Source organism: Colius striatus, chromosome 13 (genome assembly GCF_028858725.1).
Source record: "Colius striatus isolate bColStr4 chromosome 13, bColStr4.1.hap1, whole genome shotgun sequence".
NCBI lineage: Eukaryota > Metazoa > Chordata > Aves > Coliiformes > Coliidae > Colius > Colius striatus.
This window is the reverse complement of record NC_084771.1, coordinates 11224228-11241673: the sequence shown is the minus strand read 5'-3', so window position 1 is coordinate 11241673 and position 17446 is coordinate 11224228. Positions and strand designations below refer to the sequence as shown.

Here is a 17446-nt window from a genome sequence, read left to right as displayed (position 1 = left end):
CAAAATTAGGACACCCCAAAGAGCAACAGCTCCCCCAAGGACAGGGAGCCCAGGGGATACCCCAGCCAGCAGCACAGAGCCTGTCCCATAGTACCTGAGCAGGCTGAGGAGAGCAGGGCTGGAGGAGGCAGACGGCTTCCAGGGAGAGCTGGAGTCACTGGGTGAGCTCATGGAGACAAAACCAGCCCCTGGGTCAGGACAGGGCTCCACAGAGCTCACAGCTAGGCAGAGGCACAGCTAGGACAGAGCAGGAGAGGAGGGGTTCTCCAGCTGAACTGAAATAGAGTTCCAGGGTCTCAGGTGAGGCTGCTCAGGGTCATTAAGGCCAATTAGAGCCTTAAGGGTCCTGATAGCCACCTTCAGCCCAGGCTTGAACACACGCCAGGGTAACCTGCTGCATTCACTTGCAGAATGGTGAATGTGTGTGTGTGTTCCTGTGCCAGGGGGGTGTAAGATAAGCCTCTTAAACAATTCTTCCAGTTACTTCTCTGCTGCATGGCCTTACCTTTATGATCTGATTCCTCTCCTGTGATCACACACAAAAACCAGAGCATGACTGACACTTTGTGAGACAGTTCTTTATACTGCAGGCTAAATCCAGTGATTCAGGCTTGAAGCTGAAGTGATCGCTTTCCTTCATCAGTGCTTTAAGGGCTGCTGTTCCCCTGGGCTTGACTAGATAGCCCCCCAGCATGTTCCCACGGTTGGCAAAGCCGTGAGGGATGCACACCCTCATCTGAGCCTCTCCCCAGACCACAAAGACAGGCTGATCACACCAGTGAGATGTAACACAGTATCATGGGACTTGGCTTTACTTTGCTGTTGCAGCTTGAAAAAGTTACAAGTTAGCTCCCAGGCAAAGCTCTGCACTGAGGTGACTCCTTCCAGGATGAGCAGCGGGGCTGCAGACCAAAGGCCAGGAACCAACCCCATCTTAGCTCAGAGCTCTAAAGAACTACTTCCCATGGGGATCTCAAACAGGGAGTGTTGGACCTAAAGTTACTGGTCAAAGAGTCCCAGAGTAAAATGTGGTTGCCATTCCCATCCTCTTGGGATGACTCGTTCCATCACAGCAGCACTCTCTTGGCTACACTCCTTCACAAGATCTTTGTTATCACCTAATAAATCCATGCTGCTTAGGTTTAGCCTTTTCTCTCCTGATGCCTGAGTGTCCTATGGACAGGAGCAGGTTGGGCAGGAACAGAGAAGAGCAAAAGGCTGTTGAGGTTGATGGCCACTGGCTGATCTAAAGCCCAAGAGGAACAAAGAGGATGAGCCTTGGACAAGTCAGGGGTGAATCATGTACTCCAGGCAGCTGCACTCAGGGCAGAAATGGAATTTCCCCACACCTCATGTTCTTGCAGAGCAAGTAAATAGTAGAAGCCATTCAAGTTCAGCTGCAGAGGTGAGCTTTTAGAGCACATCCTCCCAGCAGCTCACTACGTTAGAAGCCAAAGCTATGTGCTCCTTCTGGTGACACAAGGCAGCTGTGGTGCTTCATTTTGACACAGATGTGGCTTTCCTCTCCACAAACATGACTGAAGCTTTAGCAGGAGGCACTGACAGATGGATGATGGTCTTTAGCAGGATCTCATCCAGATGAACCCTCCAGGACTTGAGAGTATATCTGCTTTCCAAAGGAAACCTGAGCTCCAGGCTGCAAATCACCAGGCACAGAGGTAGCGTGAAGACAAAATATCATCTCATCTAATACCTTGCTGAGGAGTCAGTGTTCCTCTGAGCTATGGCTCCTCTGAGCTTGCCATGCACAGCACCAGCCAGTCTTGCCAAGCCATCTTCTATGCTACTTGCAGGGGAGTCACTTCAGCACAAACAGCAGCAGAAAGCCAAATTAATGATACCTGACATGTCTTACGTAAAATGGAAGGGTGGTCTGAGCAAAATGGATCCCATGGAGCTGCTGCTTGCTCACACCATGCTGCATTGCTGGTTGCAGCTTGACTCAGCAGCAGTCGCTTCATTCTGATCATTTCAGTGACCCTTAACATCAGCCTTGAGACCAGATTGTGTTTCAAGGACACTAGCTGACTGTACAAGAACATTTCTGTTTTTCTGGGGGTCTCTGAAAGGGGTTGGAGCTGCCCTTTATCTCCTGCAGAATAGAAAGGGCCATTCATCCCCATGTCACATGCAGAAACATGACTGTCCCAGAATAGGGCTGTAGGATACCTCCTCAGTGGGGTCAAGAGGTGCCAGGGAGACTCGTGTGCTCTGGGAAGAGAGCCAAGGAAGTGCTGCTGCCCTCCCAACAGGCCAAAGAGCTCCAGGAGGCATCAGTGACATCTGCCAGAGGTGCAGATGAGCTACTTGGGTGCAGATGAGCTACTTGAGGTGCATGTTTCCTCATCTGCCTGGGGAGTGTCAGTGGGCAGAGGGGCAGACTCAGGGAACTTGGGGAACTCACCTCCTGATGTCCTTCAAAAGCACCCACTGAACGTGTTTGGTCCCTCAGGGTGCTGGAGCCATCCAGCCCAGATCTCCTCCTGGCTTTACTCTGCTCCATCCTCAGAGGCACCTGCAGTGTGCCACATGAGGTGGGCAGGGAAGACTGAAGCTGGAGAAAAGAAAGCAAAGTGGCTGAGTCCAATCACTACAGAGTCAGCAGAGCAAGTGAGAAAGAGGATCCTGAAGCAGACTCCAGAAGCAGCCTTTCCCCTCCCAAAAAGGCATAAAGTGACAGTTACAAATAAAACAGCTAAAAAACAAAGGCACAAAGAAACCAGATCCCTCAGCACGTGCCAGCACTGTACTGCTTCTGGCACCTGAGCTGGCGACACCAACGTGTCCGTCCCTGTACCACAGGGCAGGGATGTGCCAAGACCTGAGAAGCCACAGAGAGATGAGAGGGTGACAGGATGGTGATCCCCTAAGGTGGACTCTCCAATTTGGGATGCTTAACAGGATGAAGAGAGAAGAATCTGAATGGAGCTTTTGTTCTCTGCTCTCTGAGTGAGGAGTTGTCCCCAGTAAACAAGGGTGTGCAGTAAATACACAACTTCCCTATGGGCTGTCTGCAGCTCTGAGAGCAAACCCTTCAGGGAAGCAGTCAGTGGAGAAACACAGACAGTTTGCTTTCACACAAAGAAGGGAGAAAGTTCCCAACCAACCAATATAGATTCTCTCTACCCTATTTACAAATCTTGGCCACTGGGAAGAGCTGGGCTGGTCAAATTCCCATTGGCATCTTTGGTCTCATCTCAGGGTAAGAGGGACTCGAATCCATTCTTGTGCCAATCCACCCAGGAAAAACTCTGTAACAGGGAATACATAGAGCAACATTTCATTGTCAGTGCTGCAGCTCTTCCATAAGCAGCAGAGATCCTGCACAAGTTCACTCACAATGCCCAGGGAAAGGGCTGAAAAAGGATAACCACCAATTTGAATGTGTTGGAATCAATTCTGAACCTAGGCCAAGGCAGCATTTCATCTGTGTTATTGCTCTGTGAAACCACAGGGCCCCTCTGCCCTGCTTACAGCACCCATCCCACTCCTGAACATCTCAAAAACTCCAGGTGGAGCAGCTGGCTTTGAACAGCTTGAGCAGAGGTGGCTTTGATGTCTCTTTTCCCCCAAGGTGGTTGGGGCTGCAGCTTCCTGGGGGAAGGGGCTGGAGCACAAGGGTGCTGGGGAGGGGCTGAGGGAATGGGGGTGTTGAGCCTGGAGAAGAGGAGGCTGAGGGCAGACAGGAGCCCTCTCTGACACTCCCTGACAGGAGGTTGCAGGGAGCTGGGGGTCAGCCTCTGCTTGCAAGTAATGAATGACAGGATAAGAGGCAATGGGCTCAAGTTGCTCCAGGGGAGGTTGAGGTTGGAGCTTTTTCCCTGAGAGGGGTGTCAGCCCCTGTGCCAGGCTGCCCAGGGAGCTGGGGGAGTGCCCAGCCCTGGAGTGATCCCAGAGCCATGGAGGTGCTGAGGTGCTGAGGGCTGTGGGTCAGTGCTGGGCTGGGCAGGGTGAGGGCAGGGCTGGGGCTCCATCAGCTTGAAGAGCTTTTCCAACCAAAATGATTCTCTGATTCCTTCCCAAAGCACAGCCACAGGGCTCCCCTGAGCCTGACACTCCAGGCAGGCACTGCTCTGTGCTCAACAGCCTTTCCCCAGCTCCCTCCCCCTCCTCTCTCCCCCTCCAGCTTTATTTGCTTATTATTTTCATCTCCTTCACTGAGCTGTCCCACGTTCTTCCTGCTTCCCCCTCCTCCTCCTCCTCCCCCTCCTGCTGCTCCATCCCTGTCCCGCTCTGCCCATTGGTGGGGGGGCTGTGCCTGGGGAGAGCCCTCTGATGTTCTATATAACCAGAGAGAACTCAGCACGTCATGGAGAGGGGAGCAGCCCTCCCCTGAGCATCAGCCCTCCCACCAAAGCACACCCCAGCATCTACCTCACTGCAGCTCTCCCGCAGGAGATGCCCAGCTGCCTGCACACGAGCTGTGAGAGGGAGCAAAACTGATCCCAGGGAGCATCCAAAGGTGCTGCTCAGGAGGAAGGTAACTGAACTCCAATGACAAGCTTTGCTGCACTGTGCAATCCTTTGCAAACAAAGTGATTTCTTGCTTCAGGGTGAGTTTTGGCATGTTTTGCTGATCCTTTTTCCCCCAGCACCTGCTCTGGGGAAGGTGTTGAAGGCAAAGGGGGCAGGGAGAAGGAATCCAGCACACCTCTGAGGGAAGGTCCCTCTGCTTATGGACCATGTTGGGTGCAGGTCAGGCAGGAAGCTGGGGGGGTGGTGTTAACCATCTACCTTTCTGCCTCCTTTCCCCCACCTGTGGCATTTTTGCTGGAAGAGTTGTTTGTCTGCAGAAAAGGTCTGGTTGGGGTTGGGTGAGGTTAGTGTGGCAGGAGAGCTCCTGAGGGCAGCCTGCCCTGCTGCACAGCCTGGCTGGAGATGAGGATGCTGCCTGACATGTGGGGGCCTCTTCTGGGCTCCCATGAGCATGAGCTCCCAAGCTCCCCAATCTGCACATGGAACCTTTCAGACAGGAACAAGGTGTGCAGGGTTGTGGCAATGGTTTTTCAGTCTCATCTTGTCTCTGAGAATCATTCTCTGCCGTCCATACCATGACTCCAGTGGTTGCAGCTATGATTTGGACTCAGCACAATGTGAGGGGCACTTCCACTGTCATATGCATAAGCCATTTGCTAAAAGAAGTGCCCCAGCCAGGCAGGTGGGATGGGGATGCCCTCCTTGGGCACCAAATGCCTTGTGCAGATGATCAGCAACATGAGCAAAGCTCAGAGGATTTTGGGTCAAGCGATTCTGACTTTGGCTTCTCATCTGCTGGGCACTGAACAAGCTCCTGTGCTTCTGCCTCCTCCACAACTGCTTCCAAGCACTCTGTGATGTGAGAGGCAGCACAGAGGGCAAGAAGTAAACAGGCTGTTAAGCAGGAGAAAACAATGCTGCTCTTTGACTGGATCCCTGGCTTTTAAGGCAGGCCCAGGAAGGAGTGCTTTCTTTGCCCAGAGCTTTGCAGCTGTGCTGTGGAGGGGATGGGCAAGATCCAGTGAGTTGTGTCCTGTGATACTCACATGAGCTCTTCTGACAGCCAGCCAGGGGCTGAGCTGGCACAGCAGGCTCTGCAGGCTTGCACAGTGCAGAGCAGATGAGAGCAGCTCACTGCCATGGAGGGCACAGGGCCTGGGATGCTCTCGTACCCTCTCAGCTGCTGACATGAGGAGCCGCTGTCTTTCTCTGAGTCCCCAGACAGCCCAGAGCAGCAGACACTTGTCTGTGCCACCCAAAGCTGCTCCCTGCGAGCTGCCCGGAGCCTCAGGGATCCCAGACAGGAATTCTGGGCTCGGTCTGCCCTCTCCTATGAGCTACAGTCCTGTGGGCATAGTGGTGAGGAGAGGAGGGCACTGGTGAGGGCACCCACCTGCGAGACAGCTGCCCCTGGAGCAGGGCAGAGAGCTGAGGACCTCAGCAAGGGTGCAGGCTGAAGCCCCTGCCCCGAGGCAGAGCAGGGGGTTGTGCCCAGGACTGTAATCAATCTGGTTTGTGCTCCTTCAGGTTATTTCTCCATTCTCTCCCTTCCTTTCTTCCCCTCCTTCCCAATGCAGCTGGGTGCCCAGCACCTGAGCAGGAAGGAGTCACAGCTGAGAATAACATCAAAAGAGGTCAGAGCAAAGTCCATCCTGACCAACTGTGTCCAGGACAGAACCTGGAGCAGATGCTGAGGTAAATATCAGGAGGAAGGTGGTTTTGGAGAAGTCTCTCTGGCAATCAGCTGATTAGGGATGTGCTGAGACTGAGGAGGGTACCAGGACTTTCATAGCCACCAAGGACCAAGGCTGTCTCAGCAAAGCAGGTGGGAACATTCCTCTCCATACAGTGCCTGGTGCCAACTTTGTGAGCCCTCAGCTCTGACCAATGCATCTCCAAAGGGTGTCCTGTGGAAGGGGGCTCCTTCTTGTCAAGGCTAATAACAACCAGCTATTGTGGTGCACAGCTAAGTGTCTTCCCATGGTATTTTATGCTGGTGACCCAAGGTAACAGGCTGGCACCCCACCAGAAAGTGACTCTGCTCATGGAAGAGAGACAGAGTGAGGGTTTCCCCAGTTTTCAGGTCACAGGCAGCTGTAGCTATCCATTGGTGATGGGATACAGATGTAGCCCTGAGAGCAGGCTGCTTACAAGGCCAGAGATGGGTTGTTTCCCAACCAGCACATGGAGACTCTTCTCTAAATGCTCTTCAAGTTATGGAAAAAATGCTCTTTTGAAACACAAAAAAAGGGTCAAGTGCCTGCTCTGGCTCCCACCACTGTGGCTTATCTGCAGGATAAGTTTGCAAAGCTGCTTGAGTCTGCATGGATAAGAGGCTGAGAGAACACACAAGACTGCTAAGCACCAGGCATGAATATTTTAGCAGCCAGAAGCATGCTTGTAGTGAGCTGAAAAGGAAAGTGATGGCAGCTTTAACTGCTGTGGTGCAGCCCGACCTAAGGGGCTCTTAGGAGGGTTCAAACAGGAAAAGAATCATCTTTGAAACGTGGTTGTTTTAACAGAACTGAAAACTCTCTGCTTCATGAGCTCCAAACTGGGATTGAAGGGATTTGGTTATTTTACTGCCTATATTTAACTGAGGATAAATTTTAGGCTTCCTCCTAACACTCCTTGTTTACAGTTCAAAGGACCAAAGCCCTGACCAAAGGACATCAGAGGGGCAGGAAGGACTGAGCCTGATTTAGAATTTCTGGCAAGAGCAGTAGGGTGAAACTGAGAAGAGAGCAGGTCTGGCTGGGCTGGTTTGTTGGGAAAGAGTCCAGCTTTGTGCTGATTATGCTGAGAGTCTTCCAAACAAACAGGAAGGCACAGGCATTTCTGCAAAGCCTGGCCTGAGCCTGGGACACGGGAGGAAGGCACTGCTGTAGCTGGAGCAGCTGTGCTTGTACCTGGCCCCATGGATGGGTTGGTCCTGATGTGCTCCCATCATATCTACACTGCTGGTCCTGGGCAGGGGGAACTGTGCTACAAGCCTGGCTGGTCCTGGGGAGTAGATCCCTGGGCTACCACTGGTTTGGGCTCAGATCCCAGCTCTGCCTGCCACAGTCAGAGTGGAGAGCAAAGTCCCATCTCTGATCCCAGGCAGGCACTTCAATCCCTGCCTAACTGGCTCCTGTGCAGCAGAGCACATCCCAGGGAAGCCCCAAAAGGCTCCTGTTTCTAGTGAGGACACAGCAATTCCTTCTCCCTTCAAAGCTGTCAAGTTGATAGTACGAGGAACATGTTCTTCACCCACTCTACCCAGGAGCCCCTGGCTCTGTCCCTGCCTGTGCTGGGGCACAGACTGGCACAGCACTGACACCTTCCACTCCCCCTCTGGGCTCACTTCCCACTGGTGCCCCTATCTGGGTGCCACCATGCCAGGGCAGTGCCACAGCCCCCCTCAGCTGTCTCACATGGCTGTGGAGCAGCAGCACAGCTCGTCCTGCCTGAAAGCCTCAGCTGAGGTTTGCAAAGCAGAACCTGCTCTGGTGGTGTTTATGAGTAATGCTTCAGCCCTGGGTGAGTTTGAGAGACCTTTTACTGTGCTCAGCAGTCAAACCTGCAAACAGCACAGGAGATTTATAACCCTGAGTATGGAGTGGAATGGGCAGAGTGGATATGGAAAGGAAATGGCTCAATGAACGATGCTAAGGATGGGAAGGAGGGGTTGCACTGCTCACACGTCAGTTGGGGTAAGATGTCAGCTATCAACACAGCATTTTGGCAAAATCCTTCTAGTATTTTCCCATCCTGGTTCCCAACATGATTGTGCTGCTGAGCCTTTTCAATTTGCCCTGAAAGGTGGCCTCTGGCAGCCCCTGGCATCTGCTGAGGAGAGGGATGTTGGTGCAACTCCAGTTCTCCCATGGCACCAACTGGAAGAAAATGTCTGTTGGACTTGGGAGCCCTGAGAGGAGACCTGCAGAATGGCCCAGATGTGCAGGCAGAGAGAGAGCAGCTGCCCTGAAACTGCTGCTTCAGTCAGGAACTGAATGAGAAGTGTGAGGTGGGCATAAGGAGAAGTCAGATTTGCCATGTGAGCAGCAACACCGAGTTCAGGAGGTTCAATAGCTGACTCAGCACATGTTTGGGAGAAGGCACCTGCCTCAATCTGCTGAAATGCCATGTAAGAGGTGTAGGAGATTGTTTGTTTCCCTTCTAGTTTGTTTTCCCCAACAGGCACCTCAGCTCCATGGCTTTGGGATCCCTCCAGGGCTGGGCACTCCCCCAGCTCCCTGGGCAGCCTGGCACAGGGGCTGACACCCCTCTCAGGGAAAAAGTTCTTCCTCAGCTCCGATCTAAACATCCCCTGAGGCAACTTGAGCCCATTTTCCCTTGCTCTATCACTCCCTACTTGGGAGCGGAGCCTGACTCCCACCTCACTACTACCTCCTGTCAGGGAGTTGTGGAGAGTGATGAGGTCTCCTCTGAGGATTCTTTTCTCCAGTTCTCTCCCTTGTCCCTTTCTCCATCTGCAGATCCAACCAAGACCCAAGCTGGGACATCCCACAAGCATCATGAGTATTCCTGCAGCCAGCTTTGCTGCTCAGTCCTCAATGGTGAGACTCCCAGCTCTTACTGCTCTAGCCCTTTTGCTGACCTGCCTCTTCTCTGGGGCACACAGCCAGACCCCAAGGGCTTTCCAGGACAGCACCATCCCCTTTGAGGTGCTGAGCCAGGAGCAGCCCCACAGTCTGGTCCAGCCAAGCCTGTTCCAGGATGCCAAGCTGTCAAACCACTCAGAGAGCCTCCCAGGGAGCAGCAGCTCCGAGCCTCCCCTGCTGCCCCTCTGTGTGAAGCCTGCAGACATCAGACACATCTTCAAGTACATCAACACCATCGTGTCCTGCACCATCTTCATTGTGGGGATTATTGGCAACTCCACACTCCTGAGGATCATTTACAAGAACAAGTGCATGAGGAATGGGCCAAATGTGCTCATTGCCAGCTTGGCCCTCGGAGACCTCCTCTACATCCTCATTGCTCTGCCCATCAACGTCTATAAGGTAGGTTCCCCATGGCAGCCTGGCCATTGCAGGGATGGGGTCTTCTCCCACCTTCCCATCTATCCTCTGCTCTTCATTGCAGGCTCCATGTTCTGCAAGGGAGAAGGGAAGGGTCTCTGGTTCCTCCTTTCTCTGCTAACCAAGTTAGAATCACAGAATCCTTTTGTGTGGAAAATACCTCCAAGCTCATCTGGTCCAACCCCTCTCTCTCTTTCTGCTCTCTGGAGGATGAGAAAAACCATAAACAAACAAACAGCTCGGGGTACATTGCTGGGAAAGCAGAGGTGTTCTGAGCTACAGCTGTGTCAGGCACACACACATATCCCACACACACACAAACCTCCCAGATCATTTAAATCTCATCTAAAATCACAAGAAAAGAATTGCTGTCAGTCTCCTGACATTACAACCCCATGTTTGTTCCAGCTGAGCAAAAGCTACTGCTCTCATGTACTGGGGAGAGCTTTTCCCAGCACAGCTCAGTTAAGCAGCCTGAAGCAAATATCTTTTTTCATTCCAGCTGAACATGAAGACTGGGGCAGGAACAAGGAGGAGGGCTGTGGCAGCAAACAGGGGCTTCTTTCAGAGAGGCTGCCCCCTCAACTAGAGAGAAGAGGCACAATAAATCATCAGGGGAGCGTGAGCTTTGCATGGTGTGCTGGGGCACAGAGGGCTGGCCAGATGCTGAGACCCCAGTTAAGAGCAGAAGGTGTGTTCTGACATCTGAGAGAGGTGTCTGGGCTGTTGCAGCTCTTCCTCACCTGCTGCCTGAGGCATGGTTTAGTGGGCTGGAGCCAGAGGTTTCTCTCTGAAGGGGTGGAAGGGATGCTGTGGGGTGAAGGACCTGCAGCTCAGATAGGTTTGTATGTCAAATGGAAGCTTTAGTGTGGGCAGTGGAAACTGAGGTCCTGGATGGAGCAAGCTGAGTGGCAGGGGGAGAAGGCAAAGAAATTCACAGTAGGAAGAACATGCATAGAATCTGACAGTGCCAAGGAGCAGGTGTGGCTGGCAGAGGCTCTGAAGTCACTGTGAACTGATACCCTTCAAGAGAAAAGGGGCTGAAAACTATGTTTGTTTTAGCTCCAAAGAAGCAGGTTCCCCATGGGCTGGATGATGCCTCCTGTTACAGGGATATAGATCCATGCAGAGGCCTCTTGGAGCTGCAACTCACACAGTTTGCAGCCAACACAAAGCAAACCCAAGGTATTTTATCCAGGCCAAGGACAACATCTTGCAGTGGGGTTGTCTGCCTTGTAACAGGGAATCTGGGTCACATCTCCAAGGCTGGAACTGACTGGTGTTCAGGATTTCCATAAGCCACATGAGCAACTTCTCTCCCTTCAGAGGGGCCTGGGAATCCTGGGTGATAACAAACTAAACATGAGCAGCAATGTGCTCTCAGGGGCAAGAAGGCCAATGGCATCCTGAGAGGAGTGTGGGCAGCAGGTGGAGGAAGGTTCTGCTCCCTCTTTACTCTGCCCTGGTGAAGCCTGGGAAGTGAATGGTTCTAGGCACAATGCAGAGCAGAGGTGACATCAGAGGGCATTCAGCTGCACTTTGTGGGCTTCTCACACCTTCTGGGGAACCACCTCTGTCATGAGAAGCAGGACACAGGCTCCCCAAGCAGCCTGTTAACCCCGTGGTTCTTCCCCAGCTCCTGGCAAAGGACTGGCCCTTTGGTGTGCATGTGTGCAAACTGGTCCCCTTCATCCAGAAGGCCTCAGTGGGCATCACAGTCCTCAGCCTTTGTGCTCTCAGCATCGACAGGTAAGAGACAACTTCTGCAGCTGCACTGCCCAACCTGACCCGTCTCTGACCACATATCCCATCACTGTCACCTATAGACAGGCTGTGGGGCAGCTTGGACAGGACAGACTCAGAGTGCTCCCATGTAGAGCTGAAATCCAACTGACACTGGTGACAGAGTTTAAATCCTGCTGGAAAAGGCTGAGGGGAGGCCCATGATGTGCTGGAAAAGCTGCTGGGCTGGTGGGGAAGGGTGGGACCTCCCCAGTGGCGAGTAGATAATGGCCAAGGATGGCCACCAGCACATTCCATTGAGTCCCTGTTTCTGATCTTCACTGAAGGAGAAGGTCGAGGGGTGGAGGAAAAAGGCACAAGGGACACAGCCTTTGGGAACAACCTGCACCTCCTGGGCCCCCTCCTGACAGCTGCTTTTGTCCCTCCCCTCCCTGGGGCTGCACCCCGGGCAGGTACCGAGCAGTGGCGTCCTGGAGCCGCATCCAGGGCATTGGGATCCCGGTGTGGAAGGCGGTGGAGGTGATGCTCATCTGGGCAGTGGCCATTGTGCTGGCAGTCCCTGAAGCTATAGCCTTTGACATGGTGGAGCTCAGCTACTGGGAACAGCACCTGTGGGTGTGCATGCTGGCCTCTGAGCAGAAATCCAGCTTCATGAAGGTATGTATTCTGTCCCACCCCGGCTGCAGTGCGAGGCAGGGGGAGGCACAGGCAACCAGGGCCCCCTCCCTCCATGATGAGAGGATTTGGTGTTTCTGTAGATGGCTTCTTGGGGTGAATATGGGGAGAGCAGTATCAGGCAAAGCACAGAATACCCAAGTTGTGGTGACATGGAGCAGACTTGCCTGAGTGCAGGGCCACAGAACAGGCAGCTGGTCCTTACACTGTGTCGTGGTTTCACCATCCAGAGACATCTCAGGAAGCTACAGAACCTGCTACACTGTCCCAGCAGGACAAAGAGCATCTCCACAACTATTCTGGAGGGGTAATCTTTAGCATGGGGGCAGCTAAGGGTGAGCAAGGGAACAAAGACCCTTTCAAAGCATCAGAACTTGGCCCACCATAAGCTCTTGCAAGTGCTTATTGCACAAGAGAGCTGGAGTGGACTGGCAGCCAGGTATAAACCAGCCTTTACCTTTAGGTTACACATAATCCCATGTGCACTTAGCACAGGAGCTGTTACACTTCCACACATCTGACAGGCCAGCAGCAATGTCTGGGACCAGGTCAGATCATGCCTTTGTTACCCTGCTCTCTGCCTCCTCCAGTTGCAGTTGCTCTTTGTGTTCCACACAGTTTTACCGTGATGTGAAGGACTGGTGGCTCTTTGGCTTCTACTTCTGCCTCCCCTTGGTATGCACTGGTATCTTCTACACCCTCATGTCATGTGAGATGCTGAGCAAGAGAAATGGCATGAGGATTGCTCTGAATGACCACATGAAACGGGTAAGAAAACCAGGAGGCAGAAACTGGCAATTCCCAAAGAGGAGGCAGTGAAGGGACAACACACAGCTGTCCCTGTAAAGGACAGAGCTGACAGAGCCTCACAGTGCCCAATGGATATTGGCACACTGATGGATTAAACCAGGGAGATGAGCCTGCAGCTCTACCATCTCCAATCTCAGAGACCACCCAAACCATGACCTTTATGGCCATGGACCAGCTTGATTTTCAATTGCTTATAGTCATTGGTCCACCAAGCTGGGCCAAACACTGAACGTCCTGTCTCACAGACAAGGGGTGCAGGGAATAGTTTGCTGTCCCCTCCCACACTTTGCAGAAAGATCTGTAATAAGGTGTAAAGGGTGGATGGGTGAGGCCTCTGTGCCCCAGGCAGTATCACCCTCAGCAGGAGCAATAGTGGGAAGAGGTGAGGAGTCCAGCCTGGATCTCAGGGTCCTCCTCACAACGCGGGAGTTGGGACCTACAGGTTGTGCTTTGGACTCCCAAGGGCTGCCCAGTCACCATCAGGTCACAGAAATCCTTGGAAGGGCCGTTGCACTGGTGTGGGGAGGTTGCTCCAGCTGCTCTGCAGCGCTGGGGCAGCCCACCCCTTGCCCCTGTCCCCTTGCCTCGGCAGCGCCGGGAGGTAGCCAAGACGGTGTTCTGCCTCGTGGTGATCTTCGCGCTCTGCTGGCTCCCGCTGCACCTCAGCCGCATCCTCAAACACACCATCTACGACCAGACCGACCCCAACAGATGTGAACTGCTCAGGTGGGGGCTCTGGCAGCAGGCAGGAGCTCTGCTGGACTCAGGGCAGGCTGGTGGTGTCACCTTCCAAACCTTTCAATAGCTTCTCTCTAGCTAGTGCTGCTCTGCCACAGGCACAGAGGAAGGGTGTAGGGGACGGGGAGATGACAATGAGTGGTTGAAATGTCTCTGTAAGGCTGTGGGTTAAGAGGTCTCCTGGGCAGAGAAATATCCCCTGCAAGGCTTAAAGGGGCTGCACACTTAGTGCTGTGTGCCAAGTCCCTGTCTTCCCTTCCCCTGTTTACCCATCACATCAAAATCCAGTTAGGGTCAGACCCGGCCACTGTGCTGGAGTCAGAACATCAGAGTGCCCATGGGAAATCAGATCTCATGCTTTTGGCTTGCTCAGGAAATGTTCCTCTCCAGAAAAGCTGTTGGGCACTGCCCAGCTGCAGGAGGGAATGCTTTGTGCTCACCTTTGTGGGACCAGTCACCGACCCTCCACATGAGCAGGTTCCTGAGCCAGGCAGTTGACAGGCGTTTTGGAAACCTTCCCTCAGTTCTCTGGGAGCTTTTGACACATCCACCCTCTTCTCTCCCCTCCTACCTCAGTTTCCTCCTAGTGATGGATTACTTTGGGATCAACATGGCCTCCCTCAACTCCTGCATCAATCCTGTGGCTCTCTACTTCGTCAGTCGGAAATTCAAGAACTGCTTCCAGGTAGGGGTGACCCCCCAGAGCTCCTGGCTGCACACACCAGCTCTCTCATCTTTCTCCTCCCATATTTCCCCCTGCTATGTGCAGTACACTAGAGCTCATTGCTCTGCTATGGGGAGGCTTTTGCCAGTGCAGGATGTGCCACACAACTCCCTGTCACTCTGGGTCAGAGGCATCCCCACAAACCATTGAAGCAGGGACTGGGGCTGCTTTAAACTTTGGGCCCAAGTTATTGAGAGAGAATTTTCAGTGGAGCCCTGAGAAAAGAAGGGGATGGGATGGAATGGGATGGGATGGGATGGGATGGGATGGGATGGGATGGGATGGGATGGGAGTCACCTCCTAGCTGGTGTGGCAAAAAGAAGAGTTGAGTCCAGCCAAGCATTAACCATATTTTCTGTCCCCTAAGGATAAGAAAACACAAGTGCAAAAGGTACCCAAGGCTCTGGTATCTTTGTTTCTAACCCCCACCAGCCCCACCTTGGGAAAGCTGCCCCCAGCAGATTTGCAGGCTGTGATTCCCCAGCCTGGCTCTGCCCAGGTTCACGTGCCAACAGCAATAAGGGAATGTTTCTTCCTCTTTTACCCTATAGCCCATGGTTGTAACTCCTGGCCACCCTCTTGTATCCCCACAGTCCTGCCTGTGCTGCTGGTGCCAGAGACCTGCTCTGAGCATCACCCCCATGGATGAGAAGGGCTCTGTTGGGAAGTGGAAAGCCACGGGGCAGGAGCTCGGGCTGGACAGGAGCAGCTCCCGCCTGAGTAACAAGTACAGCTCTGCCTAAAGCCACGTCAGCCCCGGGGCCAGGGCCAGGGCAGAGGGCACTGTGCCATCACAGCAGGACCCCTCTGCTCCTCCCACATGGCCATTCCCTGCCTGGGCCTGGATTGGTTTTGCCTTTGTGCTGTGACCCACCTGGAGGGAGCTGCAGCACTCACGGCCCCCTGGACTGGCTCTGGCATGGCCTCTGACCTACACAGATCCCTCCTCTGGTCCAAGTTGCCTCTGGAGGAGGGGAAAAGGGATTCAGATCCTTATTGGATTTTTCACTTCCTCACAGGAAACCCAAGTGGCTGCTGGCCCTTTGTCCTCAATGGAAATGAGGGGTGGGGAGATGTGTGTGAAAAGGGAAGGTTGAGATGGGGTCACTTGGAAATGGATGTGGGATGAGGACAGAACCATGAGGGACAACTTCCAGCTGAACTAGCCATAAGGAAAGCTTTTACATCACCCCTTATCATCTCCCTCTGTTGCTGGGAGGGTTTGTCCCTGGGCAGAGCCAAGAGCCAGGTACCACACGTGTCTGGTAGACCATCAATGGTGTGAAATCTCCTCCTGTTCATGGTAGGGAGAGACAGGCAGTAACTTGGCTTCATTCTGTGACCAGCCTGACCTGGGGAGCCCTACAAGCCCCCCTTCCTCTTCCCCTTTTCCTGGGAAACCTGCCCCAGGCTCTCCACAGGGGATGATGGTCACCTCAACTGTGTTTGGCACAAGATTGCAAGTGACTGCAGGGCCTCAAGGACCAGGTGTCTGTGGCAGAAACTGGTGGCATCATCCAGCCAAACCACCAGCTTCTCCCTCCCTAGGGTGAAAGGAGCTCCTGGCTGGCCAGGCTCCACTGCTGGCCCATGGCACTGTACTCCCAGGGAAAGGCTGCTCAGCCCAGGGAAGGGAAGGCAGAGATGGGCTCAACTGTGGCTCAGATCCTGGCACCAGCCCTCACCTTTCCAGCTCTTTGCATAACCTGGAAGCTGTTAATTCTCTGCCTGCTGGAGGGTGCAAGGGACAGGATCCAGATGTGCCCTTCCAGAAAAGCACCCAGCCTCGAGCCATGGTCTTCAGTAGCTGGAAAGTCCCCAACCTCCTTCAGCGCCTGGCTTCTGGGAGCAGGATCACATGCAAGACCACAGCCCTGAAGGAAAAAGAAAGGGGTGCCCTGCATTTTGCTGCCTGCAGTTTGTCCCTCCCCTGCCACGGAGGCTGAGCTCCAACAGGGTGCTGTGCCTGCACCCTGCTATCTCTAGGCAGCAGCCCCATGACAACAAGGCTCATGCTGTTCATAAGGGGGACAGAGATGCTCATCCTCATGGTCAAACTAAGGTGGAAAAGGCAACAGGGAAGGTCTGATCGCAGTTGAAAGAGCTGCTGAAGTGAGATGAAACATGGCAAAGAGCTTTCACCAATTTACTCTTTACACTAATTGATCCCTGAGTGCTTTTCCAGCCTGTTCTTCCAAAACATCCTCCCCGCATCTCTTGCCAAAACCTTAAAACCTGTGTGAGAAAGTTTCAGTTACCATGTTCTTGATGATTTTCCTGTTTTCCTTCCTTCCTTCCTTCCTTCCTTCCATCTTGTCATGAAGAGAAAATGGAGAGGAAAAAGGGTTGAAAGACCTGCAAATGAACCAAAACATTTGCCAGGTGTTTGGGTGCTTTTAGCTCAGCCTTCCCTGCAATGCACATGTTTTACAAACAAATCCCAGCTCTGAACAGCAAAGGGAGTCTCACTGCAAACAGAAGGAATGAGGAACATCCAGACCAGCAGGTTTTCCAGCAGCTCTCCTCCCCACCTGAGCAGATTTGCCTGTACCAATGCCACAGCACTGCCCTATTGCTGCACCAGTGGTGGATGAACGAAGTCAAGGGACAAAACTGACACAGACTGAGATGTTCCAGCACAGACACAGGAAGATGTTTTTTTAATGACTATGCTTGTATATAAAACGTCTCTGAATTCCATGTATTTCTGTACTGATCCACATTTACAGGCAAATGGATTCTGAGGCTTCAAATCAACACCTCACACCACCCCAAGGATGTGGCAGTGGGGCAGCTGGTGGCACATTGAGCCCAATGCAACCGCTCACGTCCTGCCCTACTTCAAACTGTGGCAAGTTCAATTCCAGATGGGCCAGCTGCTTGGGAGTCTCCTGCCAGGAGAAGGCCAGCCCTCTCCAACACCCCATGGCCTGCTCTGCCTGCTATAGAGAGGTTTGCTTCAGGCTAGCATCTCCCACCACTGCATCTCTGGTGGTACTCCCCAAAATTGATGCCCTCGCCCAAGCCTTGGGTGTAGCCTGCTCAGGGGGTGCCAGGGCAGCTGAGCAGTGCTGGGGGTGGAAGGAAGGGTGGGAAGGGACAGATGGGATGTGCTGACCTTTCCATCTGCTGCCATGTGCATCCCTGTGGGGGGGTTCTATTAATTACAAACCTCCCATGGCTACAAACAAGGGGCTGCTTGTGAGGCCACACAATCCCTGGAGGTGTCAGA

At 53.3% G+C, this 17446-nt stretch overlaps 1 protein-coding gene across 3 annotated transcripts; it reads left to right on the top strand.

Moving 5' to 3' along the window:
* Positions 1–4317: 4317 nt before the first annotated feature.
* LOC104558424 (endothelin receptor type B) lies at positions 4318–16918 on the top strand. Of its 3 annotated transcripts, XM_062006898.1 has the most exons (9): positions 4318–4501; positions 8979–9059; positions 9219–9506; positions 11161–11273; positions 11720–11924; positions 12561–12710; positions 13345–13478; positions 14067–14175; positions 14808–16918. In XM_062006898.1, exons 2-9 carry the CDS (start codon positions 9018–9020, stop codon positions 14955–14957), a joined length of 1191 nt encoding a protein of 396 aa, XP_061862882.1. In that variant the 5' UTR covers positions 4318–4501; positions 8979–9017; the 3' UTR covers positions 14958–16918. The 3 variants fall into 3 exon arrangements, with proteins under 3 accessions (XP_061862882.1, XP_061862880.1, XP_061862881.1); XM_062006896.1 differs by having other exon boundaries at positions 8979–9506; XM_062006897.1 differs by having other exon boundaries at positions 4488–4574; positions 8979–9506.
* The last annotated feature ends 528 nt before the right edge of the window (positions 16919–17446 follow it).

Excerpts from the sequence above, each read along its gene's own strand:
- LOC104558424 (XM_062006896.1), top strand. The coding sequence starts at position 9,018 with ATGAGTATTCCTGCAGCCAGCTTTGCTGCTCAGTCCTCAATGGTGAGA. Across the intron at positions 9,507-11,160 it reads TGCCCATCAACGTCTATAAG|CTCCTGGCAAAGGACTGGCC; the intron begins GTAGGTTCCCCA and ends GTTCTTCCCCAG. Across the intron at positions 11,274-11,719 it reads TGTGCTCTCAGCATCGACAG|GTACCGAGCAGTGGCGTCCT; the intron begins GTAAGAGACAAC and ends CACCCCGGGCAG.